Raw genomic sequence first — 18,160 nt, 5'->3', positions numbered from 1 at the left:
GTAAATAATTGTGATGCTTGGTGGTTGTAATGGTTAAGGTTGAAGTGGTGAGAGGTAGTGGTGGATATGGTAGTGGAAGGTTGTGGTTGAATGTAGTGTTGGTGGTGGTGGGGTAGTGATAGGTTGTGTTATTGTTATTGTTATTGTTGTTGTTGGTGGTTATAGGAGAGAATTGTGGTAATGGTGTTAGTGGTGGTGGTGGTATGGACAGATATGTGGTATTTCGCAGAAGGACGATTATTTTAATATTATTTTTGGCACAAGATGTAAAGAATAACGCTAAGGATTAAGGAGAGGAGGAGGAGGAGGAGGAGGAAGGAACTACTGTGGAATAATGGAGGGAGTCGAGGTGGAGTGAGGGAATGTGCTTTGTCAGACCTCAAGGGAAAGTGGAAGGGGAACGAGAAGGGGAGGGAAAGGGAATGGGAAGCAAAGGGAAGGGAAGAGGAGGGAAGAGAGGAAAGATAAATGAAAGGAATGGACGTATGGAAATATAGAGAAGGGGAAAAGGGGAGAGGAGGGACTGGAACGGGAAATAAATGAGAAAAGGGAGGAGAAAGAGAAGGGTCAGAGAATGTGAAGAGATTGTGGAAGGAAAAGGAAAAAAATAAGAAAAGAGGAAAAGGAGAAGGAGGAGGAGGAGGAGGAGGAGAAAAACGAAGAAATGAAGAAAAAACGCAAAAAAAGCCACCCCAGGAGAGAGAGAGAGAGAGAGAGAGAGAGAGAGAGAGAGAGAGAGATAACTTGTGACCTGCCTCAAGTAATTATAGACAGGACACAAAATAGTACAAGGCTTCATGACTCATGCCGACCACTCTCTCTCTCTCTCTCTCTCTCTCTCTCTCTCTCTCTCTCTCTCTCTCTCCCTTCCTTCACTTTCCTTTTTTTCTTTCTTAGTTTTCTTCTCCTTCCTTTCTGCGTCTTTTGTATTTTACGTTTGTCTTCCTTTTCTTCTCTCTCTCCCTCTCCCTCTTTGTCCATATTTCCCTTCCTTCATTCTCTTTTTTTTCCATCTATCCTTCTTTTTCTTATTCTTCTTTCCTTTCTGTTTCTTATATTTTACCTCCGTCTTCTCTCTCTCTCTCTCTCTCTCTCTCTCTCTCTCTCTCTCTCTCTCTCTCTCTCTCTCTCTCTCTCTCTCTCTCTCTCTCTCTCTCTCTCTCTCTCTCTCTCTCTCTCTCTCTTTACACACACACACACACACACACACACACACACACACACTTTCCCACACATTTCCCCCCTACACGTACCCACATCCCTGGCTCGGTCGTGCCCGGGCATACATTGGTCTGCCCATCTCTGCGCCACAACAGCCAGCTCCTCATCCCACATCTGTGAAGAGAAAGAATACCTGTTAATTAGACAGCTCAGGTGAAGAGACGAATAACAACAACAACAACAACAACAACAACAACAATAATAACAAATAATAATAACAGCAATAACAATACTAATGATAATAATAATAATAATAATAATAATAATAATAATAATAATAATAATAATAATAATAACAATAATAGTAATCAACCAAAATTATTCCACTGCTGCTTTCCTTTTGTGCTCTCCAGCATATCCTGAGGCTCTCCTATTGCTGCTGCTGCTGCTTTGCTGCTTCGCTGACCTGCTCTGCTAAGTGCTAAGTGTTATATTCACTTTACTTAAACACATTCTCCCTAGCACACTTGCTCATCCCTTCTGTCCACACCCTCCCCTACACCTCCTCACAACACTGTGGTGCACATACACTTCCTAACTGTATTAAGCTCCTTCTTAACCTTACTACACATAATTTACATATTATTTTCCAAGAAGTGTACTAGGAGGTCCTTGTTTTCAGGCTGATTTTCTTTCATTGTTTCGGTCCGTACATTCCTGCCGCGGCGTATACCCAGCCGCGCGGGGGGCGAAATTCCCTGGAGACCCTTTGTTTTTTTCCTCCCCTACCCGGCCGCGTGAATCCCCTAGAGGGAAGTCTAAAGAGAACACCTGCCCGAGCCAGACAGGAGGGAGTTAATCGTTCCCACCTGACCTACTGCCACTCATTCTCTCTGAAGTTAAAAGGTAACAAAACATATCAAAAGATAACAATAAAAGATATGGCTTCATCACTACGCAAATGCCCCGGGTGCAAAGGACGCTTCGCCCCACAATATTTTGATAAGGGGGCGGAGTCATGTAGACACTGTCAAATGGAAAAGAAGATCTCAGATTTAGAGAGGGGTTTAACCGAGTGCCTTAAAGCGTTGAACCAACGTCCCCCTCTACCCGCTCTCACCCCCGCTGCTTCTTCCTCTTCTTCTTCTTCTTCCTCTTCCTCTTCTTCTTTGCCTTCCTCTTCTCTTACTCCGACGGCCCCCACCCCTTCTTCATCTCCCTCCTCCCTCTCCTCCACCGTCCCAGGGGTCCGGACGAGAGCCATGGCCCGCAAGGTGAGGTCTTCTTCTTCTTCTTCTTCTTCTTCTTCTTCTTCTTCTTGTGTTACCGCTTCCACTGCGTGCCCATCCATCTCCTTCTCGTCCCCCACGTCCTCCTCCTCCTCCTCCCCCCCCTCCTCATCGTCCCCCTCCCCCTCCCCCTCCTCCTCCTCCTCCTCCTCTTCCCTCTCCTCCTCCTCTTCCTCCTCTGCTTCTTCTTCTCCTTCTTCTTCTTCTTCTTCTTCTTCTTCTTCTTCTTCTTCTTCTTCTTCTTCTTCTGCTTCCACCTCCGCTGCCCGCTCATCCATCTCCTCGTCCCCCTCGTCCTCCTCCTCCACTCCCTCCTCCTCCTCCTCTGCTTCTTCTACGCCTTCTTCATCTTCTTTTTCCTCTCATTCTTCCTCCTCCTCCTCCTCCTCCTCCTCCTCCCCCCCTTCCCCCTCCTCTTCCTCCTCTTCCTCCTCATCCTCCTCCTCCTCCTCCTCAGCATCATCATCATCATCATCTCCTTCTTCTTCTTCTTCTCCTGCTTCTTCTCCTTCTTCTTCTTCCTTCTCTTCACCTCCTTCTTCCTCCTCCTCCTCCTCCTCCTCCTCCTCCTCCTCCCCCCTAGCTTGCAGGCGTAGACGGAAGACCATCCTCCCAGCCGTCTCCTGTGAAGACGGATCACACTTCAACGGATCAAGAATCAACACCAAGGTTAACATAAAACTGGTGGGTGACAGCATTGTTAGAGAACAACTGACTGAGTTCTGTGGACGAAGTATCAAGAACAGAAGACGCTACTGTATTCCTGGTGCAAAACTACAAGATATAGAAGAAGCGGTAGACCTCGTCTCAGACCGCACGGAGCAGGACACACTCTTTGTTTTGCACGCTGGCACGAACAACGTTCAAACAATGTCCACGGAGGAAATTATAGCTGACTACCGACGAGTAATCCGCCGCTTCAAGGAAAAGTCAAGCCACATCATTGTCTCCGGGATTCTTCCGAGAATCAACGCCTTCACAGGATTCCACAGAAAGGCGTCGAACATCAACAACAGATTGAAGCACCTCTGCCAGAACGAGGAAGTTTCGTTCGCAAGTCAGTGGGATCATTTCTATGATATCCCCGACCTTTTCCGTCCTGATGGTCTTCACCTCAATGCGATTGGCTCAGCACGGCTTGGTAGGTTGCTGAACGAGGAGGTACTTTTGTACTCAAAAAACTCCGAGCGCGGGAGGGGCACCAAAGTATCGTAAACAACCAACCAGTAGGGACCGCTCATTACACACCAAGGCCCCCAACAGTGAACACAAGCAGACACCAGACTACTGTGCCGCGAAGCGTTGAAGTCAAGAAGGACATTTCTGTCCTATACACCAACGCGCGGAGCTTAATACCCAAACGGGATGAGTTACTTGCCTATGTTGACGTAGAAAGTCCGGACGTGATTGCCATCACCGAAACGTGGGCCACCTCTGACCACCTAGTGACCGAATTCTCAATTCCGGGATACGAGAGCTTCTACAAAAACAGACTTCACAAGAAAGGAGGAGGTGTTATCTGTTACGTCAAGAACAAATACCCTGCCGTGGAAATAACCAAAGAAGACTCAGAGAAATATGACACTGTATATGTTGAACTGGAGACTAGCAAGCACAGCAAAATAACGATTGGAACCGTTTACAGACCTCCAAAGCAACAAGCAGCGGACGACGAAGCGCTGTACGAGGAAATTCACACCATAACACAAAACAAACAGTCAGTCATTATCGGGGACTTTAACTGTTCCAACATTGACTGGACCACGATGATTGGAGATCGGGAGGGTAACAGATTGCTCGAAATGTTAGAGGACAATTTTCTTACTCAGATTGTTACCCAACCGACGAGGAAAATAACTTATTAGACCTAGTACTCGTGAGTGATTCAGATCTCACACGTGAATGTCAAGTCGGCGAAAACTGGATGGTTGCGACCATCACCTAATTCGCCTAAAAATCAGAACAGACCATGAACTCACCGAAAACATGTCCAAGATTCCAGACTACAAAAAAGCCAATTTTAACTTCGCTCGTGAGCTGCTAACCCAGACAACTTGGGAACCCATGAACCTCACTCCGGTGGACGGCGCGTGGAACGGCTTTAAGAACAAACTCCTGGAGGTAGAGAGAACGACTGTTCCCATGAAGACAAGGAGAACAAATAATGCCACAAGCACACCATGGATGACTACCCAAGTTCGACGGGCGATTAATTTGAAGAAAAGAAAATACAACTTGCTAAAGGAAAACAGCACTGACGAGGCACGCGAACAGTACCATCAAAGCCTCAGAGCTTGCAGAACACTCATTCGCCAGAGTAAACGTGACTATGAAAAGCAAATTTCAAGCGAAGCCAAGTCCAACCGAAAAAGTTCTTCACGTATATAAGAACCAAAAGAAGACAAAAAGCAATATCGGTCCCTAAAAGATGAAAGTGACGTACTAACACAGGACAGTAGACAAATGGTCGAAATCCTAAACAGGAACTTCGCGTCTGTGTTCACGGTCGAGAATACCCAGTCCGTACCCGAGAGCCCTTCCCCACCGATGGGAATCACTCCCTAGAAATTGGTACAATCGACGAACGGGATGTGAAAAAGTACCTAGACAAACTCGAGACAAACAAGTCTACCGGACCCGACGACTTGTCACCCAGGCTGCTCAAGGAACTCAAGCAGCAAATCATCAAGCCACTCACCGCCATCTACAATCTGTCACTACAACAAAACAAAGTCCCGAAAGACTGGAAACAAGCGAACGTAACACCGATCTACAAAAAGGGAGACAAAAGTGTGGCCCTAAACTACAGACCAATCAGCTTGACCTCAGTGGCGGGAAAAATCCTCGAGAAGATCATCAGAGACAAACTCGTTAGGTTCCTTGAAGACAACAACATCATTTCCGATGCTCAGCACGGTTTCAGGAACAAGCGCTCATGCTTAACCAATTTATTGGACTTCTTCCAAGGTATCTATGAAAACTGGGATAATCATATCCCCAGTGATGTTATATATCTAGACTTTCAGAAAGCCTTTGACAAAGTGCCACATGAAAGACTCCTCAAGAAACTTAAGTCGGCGGGATTAGGCGACGATCTGACAGCGTGGATCAAAGACTGGCTCACTGAAAGAAAACAACGAGTTGTACTCAACGGACAGGCCTCCGAGTGGCTCCCGGTCACAAGTGGAGTGCCACAGGGGTCAGTGCGGTGACCCATACTTGTCATCATATATATCTACGTCATAGAACTATGATTAAAATACAATCTTTCAAAATTTGCATACTAAACCAATGTGGGTGTGAAGGCCCTCACGACGTCAGACTGCGAAATTATCCAGAGAGACCTGGACCAGATCACTCGGTGGTCAGAAAAATGGCAGATGTCCTTCAACACTACCAAATGTAAAGTAATGCATATCGGATCCAGAAACAGCAACCACATATACCACATGGGTGGCGAACCACTACATGTTGTGCAAGAGGAAAGAGACCTCGGGGTCACCATCAGCAGTGACTTGAAACAAACAAAACACTGCAAGTCCGCCTGTAAGAAAGCCAATACAATGCTCGGGTTCATAGCGAGGAACTTCGAATACAAGACGCTGGAATTATGTTATCCTTGTATAATTCGCTGGTAAGGCCCCACCTGGAATACGCCGTGCAATTCTGGTCTCCTAATTACAGGAAAGACATTGAATTACTTGAGAGAGTACAGCGCCGCGCCACGAAGATGATACCATCACTGAGGACGAAACCCTATGAAGAACGACTCGAGCGACTCAACCTCTTCACGTTGGAAAAGAGACGACTGCGGGGAGACATGATACAAGTCTTTAAGTACCTGAACAAGCTCAGCAACGTTGATCACTCCAAACTCTTCACGCTACAAACTAACCTGAGAACAAGAAACAACGGAAAAACAATTCAAGCAAAGCGATGCAATACCGACATCGGCAGGAGTTATTTCTCGAATAGAGTTGTTCGCCACTGGAACAGCCTTCCTGCAGAAGTGGTTAGCGCAGAGACCATCAACTCCTTCAAGAAACGCATTGATCGCCACTTTGCTGCAACAGGAGTGAAATGAACGTTCCCAAGAGTAGGTACACAAGTGCTTTAATCCTTCCCTGCAAGCCACTCCTGTGGCAAACGGATTGATTAAATCACTGAACGCAGGCAGCCTAGTAATGAGCCAACAGGCTTTCTGCTGCCTGCTAGTCCATGTTTCCATGTTTCTCCGTTGTTAGTGTACTCCTTTCTACTTCGGCGAAGATTCTAATTTTCTCTCAAGCATTAATTTTTTTGTGTGTGTGGCCTTCCCCAACGTACTCCATTTCACTCTTGTTGGTGTATTCCTTTCTCCTCCGGCAAAGGTTCTAATTTCATCTCTCTTACGGTGTGTGTGGTGGCAGGATAAAGAAGCCTTCCACAAAGTACTCCGCCTCTGTATTCCTTTCTCCTCCGGCAAAGGCGTTAATTTCATCAACATTAGAGGTTTAAAATTGAAGGTCTTGAGTATCAGCTGCCCCTCGGAAACAGGCGTCAAGTCACTTTATAGATGAAGGTGAATGAAACGAAGAAAGAATATAATGAAGAGAAGCGATAAGACATAGGCACACACACGCCTGTTAATTAGCTTCTCAGGCGAAGAGGATTAAAATGCCTAGATAACGCGATTCACATGGAAATAGGCGTCCTGTTAATCTTATAAGTATGGGAGGATTATGGTAATAAGTGAGATGATGTGAAGGGATGAAACATATACACATTCACGTTTTAATTAAATCTCAGGTGTAGAGGTTTAAGTCCCTAGGTTAATGACACTCGTTTGGGTAGGTTGGATTAACAAACGGAGAGGGAGAATGAGGAAATGAGAAGGGAAACGAAGAGAAGGAATAAGAGGAGGAAAAGAATGATAAGAGGGAGAGACAAGAGCAATAGGAAGAAAGGCAGTAGGCAGGGAAAAACAGTGATAACAGGAAGGAGACAAGGAGGAATAAGAGGAGTGGGAGGAGGAAAGATAGGCAGGGGGAAAAAAGTAATAATAGAAAGAGGGAGAGAAGGAGGAGGAGCAGGAGGAAAGGGAGAAGGCATGAAAAAAATGATGAAAGGAAGGAGAGATGAAGGAAAAGGAGGAGGAGGAGAAGGAGGAATGACAATAGGCTGGGAAAAAATGATAGAGAGAGGGAGAGAAGGAGGAAGAGGAGAAAAGGCAGTAGGAAGAGATAAATGTGATAATAGGATGGAGAGGAAATGGAGGAGGAGGAGGAGGAGGAGGAGGAGGAGGATGGAAAAGGTGAGGTGAAGGAGAACATTGCTGAATCATGTTAATCAGAGGCGCCGACCTATGCCTGGCGTGTCTTACCTGGCCATTAACGAGCCCACACCTACCTCACCTCCACTCTCTCTCTCTCTCTCTCTCTCTCTCTCTCTCTCTCTCTCTCTCTCTCTCTCTCTCTCTCTCTCTCTCTCTCTCTCTCTCTCTCTCTCTCTCTCTCTCTCTCTCTCTCTCTCTCTCTCTCTCTCTCTCTCTCTCTCTCTCTCTCTCTCTCTCTCTCTCTCTCTCTCTCTCTCTCTCTCTCTCTCTCTCTCTCTCTCTCTCTCTCTCTCTCTCTCTCTCTCTCTCTCTCTCTCTCTCTCTCTCTCTCTCTCTCTCTCTCTCATTCCTCTTCCACCCACACTGATTCATCTCCCTCTCTAACACTCGCTCTCTTACCCTCTCTCCCTCACCTCTTCACCGCCTTCCCTTGTTCTCTCTCAGTCCCTCCTCTCTGCCTCCTTCCCTCTCGCCTTCACCTTTCCCTTGGGTTAGGTCACTTCCCTTCTCATCTCACCTTTAGCTCTTTCATCAGATCCATTAACTCTTCTTAAAGGTTGTGATTCTCCAGATGAGGCGGTTCAATCTTACTACTATTGTTGCGCCTACTACTACTACTACTACTACTACCACGACATCGAATAACATTGATGAAGAAGAAGAAAAAGATAAATAACGAAGGAACTATTTTGAACATTCGATTTAAAAGAGAAAGGAAAGAAAGATGGAAGAAAAAAAGGAAACTTGGGAAAAGAGGGAAAAAACAAGAAAATATGAAAATAAGAAAGAAGAAGTTTATGATAAGAGGTGGAATCTTCCATTATATTAAGCTAATGAGAGAGAGAGAGAGAGAGAGAGAAATGGCTACGCCCTCGCCATGTATGGGTCAAATTATCGCCGCACATAATTACCTGTTGGTTAATTAATATGTGCATGTGCGTGCGTACCTGTGTGTGTGTGCATCCTTATCTCGTGTATGCACCTGTGTGTGTGTGTGTGTGTGTGTGTGTGTGTGTGTGTGTGTGTGTGTGTGTGTGTGTGTGTGTGTGTGTGTGTGTGTGTGTGTGTGTGTGTGTGTGTGTGTCCAGAATGCAAAATAACACATGGGCGTGGGTACGTACATGTAAATCAAAGGTACACATGGCACACCCTAACACACACACACACACACACACACACACACAGACATTGATTTTTCATTTTACTGCTTGATTTCTTTTTTTTTTATTGTGTGTGATTGCTCTTTGCTTTCTTCTCTTGTAAGAAAATACAATACAATACTGTAGGGTACAGTCAGATAAAAAATGGATGCTTATGTAAACGCTAATAAGATAGATAGATAAATATGAGATAGATAGACAGAGATAAAGAGAGAGAAAGAAAGACGGCGTTGGTCTCTCTCTTTCTCTTTCTTGGGAGTGAAGGAGATAAAGAGAGACCACCAGTGTTGCCGGCGAGGGGGCGAGGCAGGTGTGTGTTCATCAGGGGAGCGAGACAAGGGTTTACCTGCCTTCCTTGGCGTCCCTCATCAGCCAGTAATTACCTGCAGCAGTGTGTGCCTCGGCCTGCCTCACCTGGCCTGTGTTTGCCCTTCCTCGCTCCCTGCCTGGCTTCCTCCCTTCCTTTTTTTTCTCAACTTCTTGTTTTTCTCTTATGTCCTTCCTTCGTTTCTTTTTGTCGTCCTTTTTTCATCCTTCTTCCTCGCTTCCTTATTCTTTCCTTATTTTTTTCTTTTCTTTCTAGTTTTCTTTTTTCTTTACTTACTATATTTCTTTTCTTCCTTCCTTCCTTTTTTTCTCACCTTGTTTTTCTCTTACGTCCTTCCTTCGTTTCTTTTTGTCGTCCTTTTTCATTCTTCTTCCTCGCTTCCTCATTCTTTCCTCTTTTCTTCTTAGTTTTCTTCTTTCTTTACTTATTATCTTTTTTTTCTTCCTTCCTTCTTTCCTTTTTTTCTCAACCTCTTGTTTTTTTCTTACGTCCTTCCTTCGTTTGTTCTTGTCGTCTTTTTCCCATCCTTCTTCCTCGCTTCCTCATTCTTTCCTTATTTTTTTTCTTTTCTTTCTACTTTTCTTCTTTCTTTCCTTATTATCTTTCTTTTCTTCCTTCCTTCCTTCCTTCCACCCTCCCTCGCTCCCTGCCTCGATTCCTCTCTTTCTCCCTTTTTTTTCTCGTCTTCTTTTCTCTTACCTTTCTTCCATATTTTTTTTTCTTCTTTTTTCATAATTTTTATTTTACTTAGTTTCCTCGTTTCCTTTATTTTTCTTCCTTGCTCCATTCTTTCCTTATTTTTTTCTCTCTCTCTCGCTTCCTTTCTTCTTTCCTTATTATCTTTTTTCCTTCCTTCCTTAATTCCTTTCTCCCTCTCTTCTTTCATTCCTTCTTTCCTTCCCTTCTTCCTTCAATCCACCCTTCTTTCCTTAATTTCTTGTTTTTTCTTCTTTCTTTTCCTAACCTTCTTCTTTTACTTTTCTTCCATCTCCTTTTCTTTCTTTCTCTATTCCTCCTTTTTCTTTATTTTCTTAATATTTCGTTTTTCTTTATGTTCCTGTTTCTTTTTTGCTTTTTTTATTTTTTTTTATTTTTCTATTCCTTCTTCGTTGATTTTTATTGCCTTATCCTTTCTTCTTTCCTTAATGTCTTAGTTTTTCTTTCTTAGTTTTTTCTTAATAACATTTTCTCTCTTCTTCCATACTTTCTTCATTCTTTCCTTCCTTGCTTCCTTTCTTCTTTCCTTCCTTTCCTTTTTCTTCTTTTCTTCCTAACTGACTATCTTCCTCTCTTCTTTCTTCGCTTTTTCCTTATTTCTCGTTGTTTTCTTATTTTTATTCTTTCCTATTGTGTCTATTGCAATACTCTCTCTCTCTCTCTCTCTCTCTCTCTCTCTCTCTCTCTCTCTCTCTCTCTCTCTCTCTCTCTCTCTCTCTCTCTCCTATTATACAGCCTATTAACCTCATACGTTTATCTCTCCATCTCTCCATCCATATCTCTCCCATATAACCTTCTACGTAACCTTACCTCCAGTACTCTCTCTCTCTCTCTCTCTCTCTCTCTCTCTCTCTCTCTCTCTCTCTCTCTCTCTCTCTCTCTCTCTCTCTCTCTCTCTCTCTCTCTCTCTCTCTCTCTCTCTCTCTCTCTCTCTCTCTCTCTCTCTCTCTCTCTCTCTCTCTCTCTCTCTCTCTCTCTCTCTCTCTCTCTCTCTCTTCTCTCTCTCTCTCTCTCTCTCTCTCTCTCTCTCTCTCTCTCTCTCTCTCTCTCTCTCTCTCTCTCTCTCTCTCTCTCTCTCTCTCTCTCTCTCTCTCTCTCTCTCTCTCTCTCTCTCTCTCTTCTTTCCTACTGTCCTGTCTTCTCTCTCTCTCTCTCTCTCTCTCTCTCTCTCTCTCTCTCTCTCTCTCTCTCTCTCTCTCTCTCTCTCTCCCTTTTCTTTTTTCCCCTCCTTTCCCTATACTTCCTTCCCTTCCTCCATTATTTTTCCTTTCTCCGTCCCTTCTAGCCTCTCTTCCTTCCTTCCTTTTATTTAACTGCTTCCTAACTCCTTTTTACTCTCCCTTACCTTTTAATCCATTTCTTATAATTTTCCTTCTCTCTTTTCCCCCTCCTTTCGTTCTGACTTCACCATTCCTTTCTACTTTCCATTTTCTTTCCCTTTCATCATATCCTGGTTCAATGCTTCCTTTTTCCTCCTCTTTTCTCTTTTACCTTTTCTTTCTACTTCTCCCCTTCCTTTTCTCTCAATCCTACGTCCTTCCCGTCTTCATTACTCCTTTTTTTTTCAATAATACTTCTTTCCCACCTCCTATATTCCTTCTCTATTCTCCTTTTTCTCACTCACCTTCAGCATTTTATCTCCTTCTCTTCTCCAATGCTTCCTTTCTTCCCTTCCTTCCTTCTTCCCTTCCATTCTAATCCTAATTCCTTCCCATCCCCAATATTCTTTTTTCCAATCGTTCTTCTTTCCCATCTCCTTTTTTTCTTCTCATTCTTCACCTCCTGCGTTTTATCTCCTTCCTCTCTTCCCTTCTTGTTTTCCTTTCACCCTCCCTAATCTTTCCTCCACCCTTTCACCCCCCCTCCCATCTTTTATCTCTCTCTCTCTCTCTCTCTCTCTCTCTCTCTCTCTCTCTCTCTCTATCTCCTCTCTCTCCATCTTTCTCTCTCTCTCCATCTACCTCTCTGCCTTTCTCTCTCTCTCTCTCTCTCTCTCTCTCTCTCTCTCTCTCTCTCTCTCTCTCTCTCTCTCTCTCTCTCTCTCTCTCTCTCTCTCTCTCTCTCTCTCTCTCTCTCTCTCTCTCTCTCTCTCTCTCTCTCTCTCTCTCTCTCTCTCTCTCTCTCTTCATCTTGGTGCTTCTCTCTTCCTTTCTTCTCTTCGCTTTTTATTATTTTCTTCTCTCTTCATTTCGTTGATTCTCTATTCAATTTCTTCTCTTCTATCTCCTTCTATTTTATATATATTAAGTTGTATGTTTATCTCTGTATTCGTTTAAAAATGTACGTGCCTTCATTTTTGTTGTTGTTGTTGTTGTGGTGGTGGTGGTGGTGGTAGTGCTGGTGGTGCTGGTAGTGGTTGCCTTTGCAGTTGTTGTTGTTGTTGTTATGGCGGGCGGTGGCTTTTGTTGTTAATTAAGGTCTTATACTTGCCATCTCTCTCTCTCTCTCTCTCTCTCTCTCTCTCTCTCTCTCTCTCTCACCCACCCTCCTGTCCCCCGGCGTAACCTTGCACTTTTAGCTCCGCTCCTAACTTACTTTTATATTTGTATTCAGCTTCGCCTTACAACGTCTTCAACTCCCGCCGATATATTTTAAAGCTTTAACATTGACTCTAAGCTTTACTGTCCCTCGTAATGCTTGCTTATCGCTACACTGATATACTTTATGCCCGAGGTCCTCTGTGTCTACGTCCGCTCTGCTCTGCCCGGTCTCCTGCCTTCCTTCCTTCCTGTGTGTGTGTGTGTGTGTGTGTGTGTGTGTGTGGTGGAGGGTTGTGAGTGTGTGTGGTGGGGGGAGGATTCTGTGTGTGTGAGGGTGTGCGTGTGTTGGTGGGAGTTGTGTGTGTGTGTGTGTGTGTGTGTGTGTGTGTGTGTGTGTGTGTGTGTATGTGTGTGTGTGTGTGTGGAGGGTTGTGAGTGTGTGTGGTGGGGGAGGATTCTGTGTGTGCGAGGGTGTGCGTGTGTTGATGGTAGTTGTGTGTGTGTGTGTGTGTGTGTGTGTTTCCTTTTGCTTTCCTTTTCCTTATTTTTATTTTAAGGTTGATTCGATGGTTAAAGTTGGTGAAGTTTGGTTGGCATGTTTTTTCCTTATAATCTCTATCTTTATATTTTTTTCCGTTTGCCTTCCTTCTTTACTTCTTGCTTTTTTGTTTATTTTTTCTTTTGGATTCTTTTTTTCTCTTGTTTATTCAAAGCTTAATTTTGGAGGAGTCTGGCTGGTATATTTTTATCTTTCCAATCATATTTTTTTATATATATTTTCTTCCATCGATCTATTCACTTCCCTTCTCTCTTGCTTTTTTTGTTGCCTTATTATTATTATTTTTTTCGTGTTTTTATTTCAGTGGTCAAATTTAGTAGAGTTTGCTTAGTATGTTATTTTCGAAACTATATTTTTCTGTATGTTTTTTTTCATCTATTTATTCACCTTCTCTTTCTTGCACTTTCACTCTTTACCGCTGCTCCTGTATTTTTTCGTTGTTTTTTCTTCCAGGACACATGAGCTGAAGGGCAAATTTAGTGGAGTCTCAAGCTGGTGTTTTTTTCCACTATTTATTTGTCAGTTCCTTATATTTTCCTTCTTTGTCTTTTTTTGTTACTTATTTTTCCGTCTATGATTTTTTTTTCTTGTCAGATTTCTTGGGTCAGACTTGGTGAAATTTTGTCGGCTTGTTCTTTTTTTCCTTCCTATTTTCCATATTTTCTCTCTTCCCCAATTTTCTTTCTCCTTTTTTATCTTCCATATCTCGTTTCATCTTATATTTTTTTATCTTCCTCATTTTTTTAGATTTTAGTTTTATTTTCCATCTTTTTTATATATTTTTTCACTTTCATCGTGTTTTTTTTTTATCTTCCTCATTTATCCACATCTTCCATATATTTTTGATCTGTTTTTTTTTTATCTTCCTCATACTTTTCAACCTCCCTTATATATTTTCCACTTTCATCGTGTTTTTTTTTATCTTTTTCATTTTATCTCCTTTCTTTTTTTTTATCTTCCTCATTTTATTTTCTTTCTTTTTCTTTCTTTTTTTATCTTCCTCGTATTTTCATCTTTTGGTTTTCATGCATTTTCGTTTATTCCAATGTCAAATTTTGTGGCGTTTGATTCGCCTTTTATTTTCGTGTGTTTGTTTTTTCTTCAGTATTCTCTATAATTTCATCTTTTCGTCTCCTTTTTCCTATTCTTTCTTTTCGCATTTTTTTTTATTTGGAAGGTTCATGTCAGAGTTCGATTACTTAATTTTCTTATATTTTCTTCTTATCTTTCTCTTTTTCCTCTTTTCTTCTCTTCCCCACCTCTTAGTTTCCTTCTTCCTCTTTTTTGTTCCAACCTTTTCTTATAATTTTTCTTCTATTTTCTACTTCAATTATCTCGTTTGCTTCTCGTCTTCCTCCTCTTTTCTCCTCTTCCCTCCCTTTTCGTTTTTCTTTTTTCTCTTCTTTTTCCTATTCTTCTTCTCTATTTTCTTATATTTCTTCTATTCTTATGTTTCTTTACTTCCTTCTCCTTTCTTCTCTTCCACACCTTTTCATTTTTTTCCACTTTCTCTTCTTTCTTATTCCTTATACTCTTCCTTTCTCTTCTTTCTCATCGTTCTTCTCTCTCTTCATTCTTCGTGTCCTCCAAAACGACTTTCATAACAGACTCACACACAGAAAATTAAAACAGAAAAAAAAGAAGAACGTCCGATTTTCCCTTCCTCCTCGTCTCTCTAAATATTTTTCATCCTTCGCGTCCTCCAAAACGACTTTCTTAATGGACTTACACGCCGAAAAAACACAATAGAAAATAAAAGGAGAAAAAGATCAAAGAAAACTGTAGTGAGATAGTAGATAGAACGTCTTTTTTTCTCTTTTTCGACCTCCTTCTCTCTCTCTCTTTATGCTTTTAATTCTTCGTGTCCTCCAAAGCGACTTTCATAATAGACACACATACAAAAATAACAGATAATGAATGAAAACAAAAGAAAAAGAAGATCATAACAAAATAGTAGGTTGGACGCCTTCTTCTCTTAATACTTCTCATCTTTCGTGTCCTCCAAAACGACTTTCATCCTAGACCTACACACAGAAAAGACATAAAGGAAAATAAAAGAAAAATATCGAAGAAGACAATAGTGAAAGAATAGGTAAGACATCTTATTTTCCCTTCCTTTTCGTCTCTCTAAATAGTTTTCATTCATCGTGTCCTCCAGAACGAATTTCATAATGGACTTACACGCAGAAAAAAACGTAATAGAATATAAAATAAAAAAAAGATCAGAGAAAACTGTAGTGAAAGAGTAGATAGGACGTTTATTTTTCTCTTTTTCGACCTCCTTCTCTCTCTCTCTTTTAATACTTTTCATTCTTCGTGTCCTCCAAAACGACTTTCATAATGGACTTACACGCAGAGAAAAAAATAAAAAAATAAATAGAAGAAAAAAAGATCAGTGAAAACTATACTGAAAGCGTAGATAGGACGTCTTTTTTCTCCTCCTCCTTCATTCTTCGTGTCCTCCAAAACAACTTTCATAATAGACGTCATCGTTTTTTAATACTTTTCATTCTTCGTGTCCTCCAAAACAACTTTCATAATAGACTTACACACACAGAAAAACGCAATAGAAAATAAAAGAACAAAAAAAAAGATAAAAGAAAAAGAATAAGAATAGGTTGTACGTCATCGTTTTTTAATACTTTTCATTCTTCGTGTCCTCAAAAACGACTTTCATAATAGACTTACATACACAGAAAAACACAATAGAAATTAAAGAACAAAAAGTTAGGTTGTACGTCATCTCTTCTTAATACTTTTCATTCTTCGCGTCCTCCAAAACGACTTTCATAATAGACTTACACACACGCAGAGAAAAACATAATGGAGAATGAGAGAAGGAAAAAAAAGATCAAAGAAGACTATAATGCGAGACTGGGCTGGACTGGGCCGTGATTTATGTTCCCGGGCTTGCATTCACTTACCTGTCGGCTCGTTATGGCGCTCAAGGTGTATCAATTAGGCCACTTAACACCTGCTTACCCTTACCTGCTTTTATGATTAACTTTTACTTTCAGAACATCAAGGCAAGTTTTTTTTCATTTACGCTTAATTAAGGGGACAGTCTAAAGGCCAGTCCACCCCCACAGAAAAAAATAATATGCTCTGTTTATCTTTGCTTGTGTTTAGAATATTATTAAGTCTTATTTCCAGAGTATCAAGAGGGTTGGAGGCGACATCACGGCCGAGTCCAGCCTACTCTTGCATTATAATTTTCTTTTTCTCTTCCCTTCTATTTTCCATCATGTTTTTTATGTGTGTAAGCCTACTATGAAAGTCTTTTTGGAGGACACGAAGAATGAAAAATATTGACAAGGAGGAAGAGCAAAGAAGGGAAAAGAAGAGAAGGAAAAATGGGAAAAAAGAAGAAAACGAAAGAAGAAAAAAACTACAAAGATACTGCTCCAACAAGTGACAGAAGGAGGAAGAATAGGAAAGAAGAAAAGGAAGAAGAAAACGAAAAGAAAAAAAACTAAACCATACGAAAATACTGCTCCAGGAAGTGACAGAAGGAGGAAGAATAGGAAAGAAGAAAAGGAAGAAGAAAACGAAAAGAAAAAAACTAAACCACACGAAAATACTGCTCCAGGAAGTGACACATGAAGAGTATTAGTTTTTATTATTAGTAGTGATGATAATATGAGTAATAATAATGATAAATGCGCCGACTTTCTGACACCAAGGCACATGGAAATAACGAAAGCAAGAGTGACAGTCAACGAGTCTTTATGAAACGCAACAACAAGAAGCAGAGAAGAAGGAAGAGAAAGACAAGAAAAATGAAGCAAAAATAAAACATTAATCCCGCACATTATATTCAACGATAATTTACGAAAAAAAAAAGAAAAAAGAAACATGGAATTGCACCTCCGCTCCCCTTCATTCTGCATACATAAATAGACGAGACTAATGCACACACACACACACACACACACACACACACACACACACACACACACACGAGGGCGAGAGCGAGAGGGAGAGAGAGGGAGGAGATGGTAATACAAAAGAAATGAATTAAAACATGGCAATAAATTGATCCTCCTGAATAGCCATAAATAAAACAGGTAGTGACTAAATGAAAAATACAGCCTTACCAATTTACCTGACTTGTTTAACGCGCGTCCGAATCCCTTGACCTGACCTCGACTTCGGCCACGCAAGCGAACACCACCACCACCACCACCACCACAACCATCTCTACCTCCCCCTCTTCTCTTTCTCTCTCTCTCCTCTTCTTAGTATGATGTTCAGGTGAGTGTTTATGAATTAATTATGTTTTTTCCTCGCATCGTTTTGCAGTGTATGCTTATCAGGTGCAGGGAAGGTTGTGAGCAGTAAATTAACAGCGCTCGGGGACGCGTGTTCGGATCGGTGCGTGAGGTTGGTGGCGCCGGCTTTGGCTTGGCGGTGTGTATGTGTGTGTTGGGGGGAGGGGGTTTAGGGGGGAGAGAGAGAGAGAGAGAGAGAGAGAGAGAGAGAGAGAGAGAGAGAGAGAAACAAAAAAAATATTAACACAACAAAACAAATTAATTAACCTTGAAAAAAAAAATCGAATACACTACTACTACTACTGCTACTACTACTACTACTACTAACAACAACAACAACAACAACAATAACTACAACAACTTCACCTACAACAACTAACAAAAAATTAACATCTTTTTCCACTTTCTCCTCCTCCTCCTCCTCCTCCTCCTCTTCCTCCCCCTACTGCATTACCCTTCCTCCCTCCTCCTCCTCCACCCACTCAGTCCCCCCCCTCCCTCCGCTGCCTATCCGTGCGTTAAATCCAGGTTGTAGAAGCCAGACTATAATTGATCGCTTAAGAGATTAAAGCCTTGAGCGTGACTTGAACCTAAGCAAACGTATTCCTGCGCTCTCTCTCTCTCTCTCTCTCTCTCTCTCTCTCTCTCTCTCTCTCTCTCTCTCTCTCTCTCTCTCTCTCTCTCTCTCTCTCTCTCTCTCTCTCTCTCTCTCTCTCTCTCTCTCTCTCTCTCTCTCTCTCTCTCTCTCTCTCTCTCTCTCTCTCTCTCTCTCTCTCTCTCTATGTCTCTCTCTCTCTCTCTCTCTCTCTCTCTCTCTCTCTCTCTCTCTCTCTCTCTCTCTCTCTCTCTCTCTCTCTCTCTCTCTCTCTCGCCAGGTATGT

General features: G+C 42.1%; 1 protein-coding gene across 1 annotated transcript in view; it reads right to left on the bottom strand.

Annotated features, from left to right (window-relative positions):
- LOC127006632 (venom allergen 5-like) overlaps nucleotides 1–18,160 on the bottom strand; it is a 124,900-nt gene that overhangs the window by 8,787 nt on the left and 97,953 nt on the right. The window contains exon 4 of the mRNA XM_050876755.1: nucleotides 1,254–1,335. Coding sequence (XP_050732712.1) covers nucleotides 1,254–1,335 — 82 coding nt within the window. The remainder of the gene's footprint in view (nucleotides 1–1,253; nucleotides 1,336–18,160) is intronic.

Source organism: Eriocheir sinensis, chromosome 33 (assembly GCF_024679095.1).
Source record: "Eriocheir sinensis breed Jianghai 21 chromosome 33, ASM2467909v1, whole genome shotgun sequence".
Lineage (NCBI taxonomy): Eukaryota > Metazoa > Arthropoda > Malacostraca > Decapoda > Varunidae > Eriocheir > Eriocheir sinensis.
The sequence above is the reverse complement of the archived record's forward strand: the minus strand, read 5'-3'. Positions and strand labels throughout refer to the sequence as shown.